The following is a 10,126-nucleotide window of genomic DNA, read 5'->3' as shown; positions in this document are numbered from 1 at the left end:
CTCCCGAGTCTGTGAAGACTCTGTTGTTATGATTGATGGTCTCCTGCCTCTGGCTCAGTAACACTGGCCCAAAACATACAGCTAAATTCTGGCACGTCATCTTATTTACTTCGTGGTAAGAAGCCACCAGCTTCAGGTGATCCAACAGCATCTTCAGGGTAGCCTAAAAGAACAAAACACTGCTTAGGAAAAACACTAGATGAAGGTGGTGTCGACACCCTACCATCACTGCTCTAGAGAAATAAGATCAAGGCTGATAGCTATGGTTTTTCTACCAAGACCCAGCAACGGAACATCTAAACTCTGAATTAGAAAAGCTGTATGAGACTATCACAGAGCAACTAGTTAAGGTAGACTTCCTGGTAAAATTCAGCTTGTTTCTTATCTGATCTCAGTTTTACAAGGATGAGTTTCCTCACAGTGGAAAGGGGACATCAGGGAGGGGAGAGAAACTGAAGAACTAGTACAGATGATCTGGGTACATTAGAAAATAAAGAAACCCTCAATATGACTTCAGCATCAGAACAAGCTTCCAGGTAACTTCCAGGTACTGTGCAGTCCACTCGCTCGCTCTCTCTCCCGGAAATGGGCTAACTGTGGTTTTCTACAGAGGTCAGTTTGGCAGGTGACAGCACACAGCACTATTACGCTGCGCAGGATGGGACGCGAAGGCTTTATTGCACATACTCAGGAAAGAGGAACGCATTTGCCCATGTAATTACGACACACAGATTAGAGAGCTCCACAAAAATGGAACAGGACACCACATGGGAATAATCTTCGATCTAACAATGTAAAAGTGATCACAGCGTTTTGTTTGGTTTCACAGACACAATATAAAATGCAAACTAGAATAAATCCAGCAATGTAGACCCTCCAATTAATCACAGCATGGAAGTATTTTCAAAGACGTGGAACGTCAAAAATCAAATGGACCATTAGGTCAGGAAACAGGTCACATTTTGACACATTTTATACGCAGTGTGAAAACGTTCCTTTATCTTCTGAAGCATGCAATTTACTTACACCTGCTAACACTGCTCACCTTCTCAACATCTGGCAGGCAATCCAGAAGGGCTGCTGTGTGCTCAGAGTCACTCGGGTCATTCTCACAACCACTTGCTGTCATTTTCAAGGGGTTTTTCACCATGGCATCCAACACTGCTTCGTAGAGCTGCTTGGTTATCAGGGGAGACGGTAGCTCTCGCAGATAATCCTTTAGGACGCCTTCTCAAGAGACACAAGAACAGTTGATTTTAACAAGCTGCAGATTCACTTTCCAGTGATTTTTGAGGCACTAAGGCACATCAGCTTCACCTGTCCCATCAGAAAGTCCTCCGTGTCTGTGACAAACCTTACACTCACGAGCGAGGGATCGGAGGACGACAGCAAAAGGGAACAGTGAACCACAAGGGCTCCTCACAGGGTCAGCTAAGAGGAGGGAGGTATCTCTGCAACATCCCCACAAGGCTGGGAGGACCAGCACCTCTGTCCCCACAGTCCTGGCAGCTTCTGCAAGCTCATGCACGGCAGCTCATCACAAACTAAGGAGTGAAACCAGGGTAGGAAGGTCACTGTCTCCAACAAAGTGGGGTGCACACAGAGGCTGCTGCAAGTTTAGAAGTGGGTACACTGGGCACAGGGTGAGAATCTCTCCAGGCTCCCTCCTGATCGAGGTGAGGGAGAGGAAGGAAAGGGCTCTTAGCAGTCCACCTCATGTCCAAGGAAAGGAGCTCCTACAAACACCAAAGTTTTCAGCTTGATGACGCCTCCTCCTTTATATACAACCAGCAGTTAATTTTTCTGGTCACTTTATTTTCAGCTATAAAATTAAGAGCAAACATCCAGTGGCACATTTGGTGAAATGCATAGTATTTTCTCACCCACCAAAGCACAAACCAAACAGATGTCCTAAAAAGGGAAACACCAACTTCCCCTTGCCTCTGGGTACTCTGTATCCCCCAGCACACCACTCGCTTCTGCCATGACAAATATAACTCACATCCTCAGGAGACACTAGCTAAAATACCCACAGAGTGAGCCCTCCCCGTTGCAGAGACATACTGCACTGTTTCAGGAGCTGGGGATGTGTGGAAGGAGAAGCTGGTTCTAGGAGATGCAACAACCAAGCAAGCGCCTCATTAACCCCTATTCCTTCCACAGATGCAAACAAACAAAAAGGACTTGAGCATCTGCATTCTTATAAGCTGGCTTTAGAGGCTGGCTGACACTTCAGTTGCAGTGGGGTTTCAGTGACTGCAAGAATCTAATTAGAGAAACCAAAACACTTAAGACTTCTAACAGCAGCCCTCTGCGAAAGACACAGCAGAATGCTATCCAGGAGCAACATGTCCAGTACAACTGACACAGAAAACTTTGAACGAAACAAGCCAGCAGCTTTTACTGTCCATGAAAAACACATTCTGGGCCACAAACATCTACCCATTTTAGCTAGACCACAATTCATTTAAAATATTTTGTTAAGTACAAAAGTTGGCTTCTACTCCTATAAATATTTGTATTTTAAAAAGAATACCACACCTAGCAGTAATGCAGCTAATGTTGCACAGCAGCACTAAATGACGAGCATCACCCCCTGGAGCTGCCAGGATACCTCTCTCCACAGCATAAGGCAAAACTTCTGTCTCTGCAGACCACCACACAGCACCTAACAGCTCACTCTGCGTGTAAAATGGGAACTCCCATCAGGAATATAAAATACGCCAACAACAATCCACATATTTTGCTGAAAATATATTCCCTTTGGTAGCTTTAATTTAAAAAAGAATGTGCCACTTTTGTTTACGGCTCCACTTAAGTGGCCAGTTTTTGTTTAATAACTTACTCCTATTCCTTCCTGTCCACCAATTTTTACTCCCCCGTATTTTGGAGGGCCCATGTTCCACACGTGGATTAGCTGGTTAAAATACCCGAGACAAACAGGGCAGAGGCTGGTGCTGTACAACACTGTGGCTTACTTTCTTTATTCCATAAGCAACACACTAGCAAGAGATGCTGACTTTTATCAGGATCTTTGTTTCAGCTGTGCTTTTTTTAGAGGGGGAGGCTGAAATCAGAATCAGCTTACAGCACGGAAGGGTATGTTACAATCAAATCAGCTTACACTGCTGAAACACTCACAAATGTCTATCGATAATCATTTAGTAGGAATTCCTGTAATAGCATCCACACTCATAGGACTACCACCTGCCAAAGGACTTTCTTCTGTTTAGCTCTGAATATCAGGATAGTTTGGGAGCCCTGAATGTCTCTTGACCTTTCTAAATCCTTTTGCTATTCAATCAGCTAAATTAGCCCTGTGAGAGGCTGCTGTTATTTTTTGACACAAATCTATGCTTCCTGCTGCTGCCAGCCCACTAGCACATTCCCCTTGACACAACCACACACAACAACTTTAGACAGCGAGCAGAAATGCCATCCACTTCATTAATTCCTCATTTTTCTGACCCACTGAACTGTTAACGGTATTGCATGCTTTATGCAGAGATATGAATTCACGTGGATGCAAACAGATACGATGCATCAATATGACTACTGGTCAGTTCCAAAAGTTTGCTGCACGCTTCAGTTTGAGGCACGAGCACACCTAATTGTGTGTAAGTCTGTGCAAATCCCAAGAGCGCTTCTCAGTCAAGATTTAATGATTGAATGTTCATTCTTTAGTCTTTGGAGAGCTGTCAAAAAAAAAAAATCTTTTAAATCTTTTCAAAGCAGAGCATGACTCAAATTTCAAAAAGGACACAAGGCAGCACTTCAAATCAGCCAAGATTTATGCTGAGGATTCATATTTTATGGAACACATGTTTTGGCTGATAGAAGTATGAATCACGTGCATCAGCTTCGCACTGAAAACACAGCAAACCTTTTCCCCGCAACCCAACTCCCTAAGCACATGCAACAGAGATTTTGTAGGCTCCTTTATTCCTAAGCACGGTGGGTACCTCAGGTTTGTCAGCAAAAACTGCAGGTTCCCCTTTCAATACAGACCACGCTGTTCACAGTAATTAGAGAGGGGGCTGTGTTTTGGTTAGTGGGAGTTACGGGTGCAAACAACCCCTCCCTCCCTGGTCCCTCCCACTCACGCAGGACCCCTTCACTCAATCCTTTCACCACAACGCTAACACAGGCACTATATGCAATCACACAGCACAGTCTCAGGGGTAGCAGGGGAAATAATTTATTTTTTTTTTAACATCTATTTCTTAAAACCATTTTTTCCTTGTAAGAAAAGTAGCATTTAAGTAAACTCTTGCAATGTAACGTATACAAAAGCATACCCCGTATTTTTTCTGTAAGACAGACAATATAAATTCTGGATGCAAAAAAATTATCCTTCAGTAGTACAACCAAAAAAGGACTAAGAGACCAGCGGGATTCACATGGTCACCAAAAGTTCACCATCACCAGTGAGGCTTGCAGCAATGTATATTGAATAACTGAAGTACACTTTTCTATTTAACCACTGCATCATAAACTCGTGACAGAAAGATCATCAAAGGGCATGGCTGCTCTTCCAGGGCTTTGCACGAGTACCAAGCTCTCCTGCAGTCTAAACTTCAGTTTCAGCCAGTTCTGGTTGGTTCTGAGTGTACAACGTACTCAGGAAAAATCGAAATGCTTATGCAATGTTACAGGTTCTTTCGTGTACGGATGAGAATTAAGTTCCTATACCCTTTCCCATGACGATCCTGAACTGTTTCCACAAATCCTGTTTTATTGTAAGGATTACTTGTAGCATGGGAGTACAATACCATTTTTACTGTTCCAGAATTTAAAAAAAAAAATAAACCCAAAACCACAAAAACAAAAAAAAACCCAAAGTTTTCCATTAGCCTTAAGTTTACATTAGCCAAACAGCAGTTTGCCATTTGTCTGCTTACAAGTCAGTGTCAGACAGTTCCTGCTATTTGGCAGAAATCAACAGAGGAGCTTTTTCCTCTCGCTTCTGAATTCATTTACAAAAATCAGAAAGAGAACTTCAGTAATTTCATGGAACAATCTGATCTTAGAAGTTATCACCTCTTTTTCTCATTAATTTGTAAAGAGAAGAAAATTATCCAGTTTAAAAGCCCTTTTATACAATTTATTTTGATTGTACACCTCCTTACTTATCTCCCCTTTATAAAGGGTGTATCCAACAGGAGTGAAACAAACACAAGTTTCTGCTGCTGGAACACAGGTACTCATGAGCAGTACTGAATCCAACAGTGAAACCAGCCAAAGCAAGACTAACTGCAGCACATTCGGATTCAAAAGGTTTACTTAACCCTATAAATGTCATCAAGTAATATCTTCTGATACCACTTTGTATAATCATAAAGTGTAACGAACAAAATTCATTCCCAATACACTGAAATGAATTAAACCACCAAACAGGGTAAACTGTCCCATGTTGGATGTTACAGAAAGGGCTTTGGCACAGAAAATTATTCCCTGACTACTGTTGTTACATTTTCCATCCCTGGATATGTAGGAAATGAATACTCCTGGAGCAATTGGTTTACTCAGTGACGCTTGAAATTAGATCAGCTTTGGCTTATGCAACAACTACAGTAGTTATAGAACTGTTCCACTTCTAAGCAAACCAAAAAAACCTCAACAACTTACTCCAGTTGTGCAGTGCAACTCCTGTGAAGACACTCGTGTAAAGAGCTGATGCAGGCTTCCTAAGAGCTCCCAGTCTTCCTCACCCCTGCCAGCAGCTCGTTCCTTGACAGCAAGCAAAGAGCCACTCCAGAGCAGGAGAAAGCTACCATTCAATTATGTTTTAAAAGAAGCAACGATCACATGAAGGCACTACCCTGCAGCTCTAACTAGCCAGCACAAGAGGAGGGGAAAAAATCCTGCAATGTCCAACACGAAGGCAGGAGAACGAGTTGATCTGAGATGGGCCCTGGACCACTTGTTGCAGGGCAACCAGCACAGCTGATGTGCCTGATAACCAGCAAGTTTTTCAAGATCTGCTGCAACACAAACCAACAGCAGAGATTTAACCACCCTGGGGGACTTCAGCTCCTTTCAGACTTCCACTTCCCTCTGTTACTGGTAGAACACTTACTGAGAGCAGCTCCTTCCACACCCTCCTGCCTCCAAATCTCCGATGCTGCATATTCACACATCCCCAAGGTTACTGCACTCATTCTCACCTAACCTTTAGCAATACAAAGCAGTGCTTAACAGCTTGTTAAATGACAACGGAAAACTAGTTGAAAGCACAATTTCACCTTTTAAAAGGTACCTTAACATGGCACAGTTCTACATTTAAAGAAAAACATGTAAATGTATTACCTGTTATGACATTAATATCTGGGTACTGGCTTTCACAGAGAGTAACAGCCTTGCTGTCCCTCTCAAATGCCTCTCGAAGCTCTTTCTTAACCGCTGCTGAGCCACATAACCGATACAGGCCTACCACCTAGAAGCAAGAACAACGGCCCCACATCAGTCATTATGCCGAGTAATAATCAACATCACGTGTTGTCTCATCTGGAAAGCGCAACAAACCCAACAGTTTGGAAACGTACGTTAGGGAAACTCAAACGGTGCAAACCGTTAACATCAAGTGGTCACATATGTGCCAAACATTTAACAAGAGACAGAGTTGGGAATATGTTATGTGCTAAGTGAATAACGCTTATGTTTTCCATAACAGTGAACAAGCTGAGCAGGATTTTATTGACAAACATGAGTTTTAAATGGAATCATTTAGTGCTTTGCTTTTACACAAACTCAGGAAATAAAGAAACACAGATGAAGCATCTATTCTCTTCTTATCCTACTCATTCAGATCACCATATTCTTGAGCAGAAAAGTATAATTGATTAGACAAGATAAAACTGGAACTACAGCAGAAAGAAATGAGGAAAAAAGTATTTTGAGCTTTATATATACAAAATTACAGTATACCAAAAGATACCTATTAATCATTAGCAGAAAAAAAGTCATACAACTGATTACCTTCTAAAAATAAGACAAAATGCTATAAACCAATTAAAAAACCCAAAATAAACAAAAAAATTCCTACAACATTAAGTTAAATTTTGTTTACTATATATTTTATACCAGTAACCTGACCTTCAAGAAAACTATGAATACTCCACTGTTACACTGATAATACGCTGTTTTAAAGATGACAAGATGCTGACTTCTGCACGTTTCAAACTATACGAAAAGTTTTATGCAGAACAGGGGTTATGTTCAAGGTGATAGGAATAAAACCCACACCACTCTTGGAACAAATTACTAGTTAAATCACGTGCTTCCATGCACTCAAACTTTGCATTTTTATCATTATTTACTCTTCACTTTCATCAACACCATTTATAGAAAGCACTCCTATGATCTTAAGGAACTAAATCTTAAATATACTCATTTTAATGAGCTTTATAGGCAGCTGTACTGAGCAGTAAATGGTTAGTCCAAAACTACCAAGAACTCAGAAGACAAAAAAACCCTAAAACACCCTGCCTTAGACTGTACTGACTCAGACCATGCAAATCTAGGTTTGCAAACAGGAGTATCTACCTGGCCATATATTAAGTCTCATTTAAATAAATGGAAAGTTACGCAATGGAATTTGTACCCCCTTTTTCCCAATATTGAATACAATCTAGTATTTGCCTAAGACAATTTCTTTTGAACTTTAAAAGTTATCTAAAGCCACATCTGAAATTCAGGTGGAGGTGACACACCATGACAGTAGTCTACAGTCTATAAGAAAGTAAAAAATATCAGATAAGCACGTGGTTAAAACAAGAAGTTAACAGTATATTTTGCATTTTTGTTTCTCCCTGTGCAAAATACACAAATTAGATTTCATGCTCAAAAGCACCAAGTACATTCAGACAATTCAGATTCCAATCGCTTCATTACCAGTGCTGCCTTGATTACCCAATATCATCTGCATGACTAGGTGCTAATAAGCCCAAAACAAAATGCTGAAACCATGGGACGCTACATTGGAAAGAATAAATCTTCTCTTTTCCATTGATTTGCATAATGTTAGGAGAAGCATTCACAGTAAGAGTCACACAGTCATTACCAGCTGTGACTTTCAAAGGACTTACACAGACAAACCACTTCTCTATGTATTTTATGACCTAGGCTATAAATAGCAGGGTAACACCTGGAACTATATCCAACCTGTCAGCACGTTAAAACAGTAACAGTGGTAGGTGAGATTACTTCTCAATTTCACCTGAGCAAAAACAGGTGTAAAAGAAAAGGAGGGCTCAGCGGCACAGCGTGTAATAGTCCTCCCACAGGTTCCAAATGAATTGCCAAGGGGAACACCCGATCTTAGGACTGTGCATAGTCCTTGCTAACAGACTTGTCTCACATCCGTAACTGGTGATCTGTTTCCATACCTTGCTCCTCATACACATTTTTGTCCACTGGGTTACATCAAACAATAAACTGTACTGGGATGAAGAGAACACGCTGGCCACTGCTGCTTTACAGCATTCATCGCCAGTCCTAGTTTTGAAAACAAACTGAAGTAAGGCAAGAAGCCTCTGACTTTGGAGGGGGGAAACACCTAGTTCAGCCCTTCACGGTTTCCTCTTCATCTTAACGCTGTGCGCAGAGTGGTGGCACAGAGGGGCCTTTGGCACTTTGGCTTGAGACTGCACGTGTTAAGTCTGTGTATATAGTAAACAAAATTTAAATTTTATACCAGTAACCAGAGTTTCAAGAAAACTATGAATACTCCATTATTACACAGATAACATGCTGTTTTAAAGATTACAAGATGCTGAATTTCATCTATTTCAAATTATATCAAAAGTCTTATGCAGAACAGGGGTTACTTAACATGCTTGAGGCTGCACACCTGTAAGTAAGCCTTTATCAAAGGACCTGTCCTCATCACTTTGTGACACTGCACAAGGCCTCAGTTTTGAGTAAGAGGGAACATAATATTCATTTTCGTATTTAGATACATGTCCTTATGGAGTGCTTCATGTTCCAGGAATCAAGCATTTTCAAGTTCTCAGCTCTGCTTTTTGAGGGTGAGTCCTCGTCCTGGGGGCTGCAGGTTCATTTCACTACCCCTATTCCTAAAGCACTACTAAGAGTATCTCCTGTGAGCAAGTGTTCATCTCCTCTACAAAGGCCAAGTTGGAAGCACCAATTTCATACAGCCCTGTTATTCTTCCCACACTACAACGACTAGTGTTCACCAAACATGAGCAGCAAAGCAAAAAAACTTGGTATGTAAAGGTGTTTTTAATTTCCCCTTTCCCATTCACTACTCACACTCTGCAACAACAGCTATCTCAACACAGAAATATTAACAAAAGTGATTAAAACATGCACAGTACCTGACAGCCTCTCTTTTCAATCTCCAGAATGCATTTCTCCATCAAAAGTGGCACCATTAAGCCCGTATTTTCCTTCTCTACAACTTTTCGGGCATCTACCCCAAACATCACAGGCTCCCGATCTGCATCAAGGCCATCGAGAGAGTTCTCCCACTGCTCCATGAGTGACAACTTGACGTAAATAAGCCCCCTCGGTTCCAGTTTGACAGCCAGCTGGTGTGTCTTTGTCACTCGGAAGAGAGTAGGAAGAGCCACAGTTCCATGACAACACACCCGATTTTTCCGTGGGGTGGGCTCCCAGCTGAACACCACCAGCTTCAAGTGCTGAGCGTTTTCAATTTCTATGTTGAACGTGTGGTCCATATCCAGAAATGTTGTCCTACATGTAAGCAGGGCTGTTCTTGCTTTGTTTACTGAGTCAACTTGTATTGCACAAAAGACGTCTTTTGAATCTATTCTTGGTGGTTTTAAGTCTTCAGCACCATAAAAATGAATGCTCATGAGTCCAGAGATGTACTGAGAGCACTTGGGTTGATCAGAAAAGTTGTAGTGTCTGAAGGCATCAATGTCTATTTCGGTCTTAGCATTGTTACTTGGAAGGCTTTCCTTCCCTTTCCCACACTTGGTTTCATGGCCATGTTTACCTGATTTTGTTATAAGCTCAGGAGAGTCACCATCACTGAGGTAACCACCTTTGCTGAAGGATTTGGAGGTCCTTGAGTTTTTCTTTTTGTAGGTGTGTTGGGACAACACGCTGCTGTCGAGATGGTAACGACTTATCACAT

General features: G+C 41.6%; 1 protein-coding gene across 1 annotated transcript in view; it reads right to left on the bottom strand.

The window, feature by feature from the left end:
- Nucleotides 1-10,126, bottom strand: part of SYDE2 (synapse defective 1, Rho GTPase, homolog 2 (C. elegans)) — a gene marked incomplete at its 5' end in the record, with an annotated part of 23,299 nt that overhangs the window by 3,985 nt on the left and 9,188 nt on the right. The window contains 4 exons of the mRNA XM_010135227.1: nt 6-163; nt 1,046-1,227; nt 6,310-6,436; nt 9,342-10,126. The exon at nt 9,342-10,126 is cut by the window's right edge and continues 14 nt beyond it. Coding sequence (XP_010133529.1) covers nt 6-163; nt 1,046-1,227; nt 6,310-6,436; nt 9,342-10,126 — 1,252 coding nt within the window. The remainder of the gene's footprint in view (nt 1-5; nt 164-1,045; nt 1,228-6,309; nt 6,437-9,341) is intronic.

Source organism: Buceros rhinoceros, unplaced genomic scaffold (assembly GCF_000710305.1).
Source record: "Buceros rhinoceros silvestris isolate BGI_N320 unplaced genomic scaffold, ASM71030v1 scaffold33434, whole genome shotgun sequence".
NCBI lineage: Eukaryota > Metazoa > Chordata > Aves > Bucerotiformes > Bucerotidae > Buceros > Buceros rhinoceros.
This window is presented reverse-complemented; position numbering and strand designations above follow the sequence as displayed.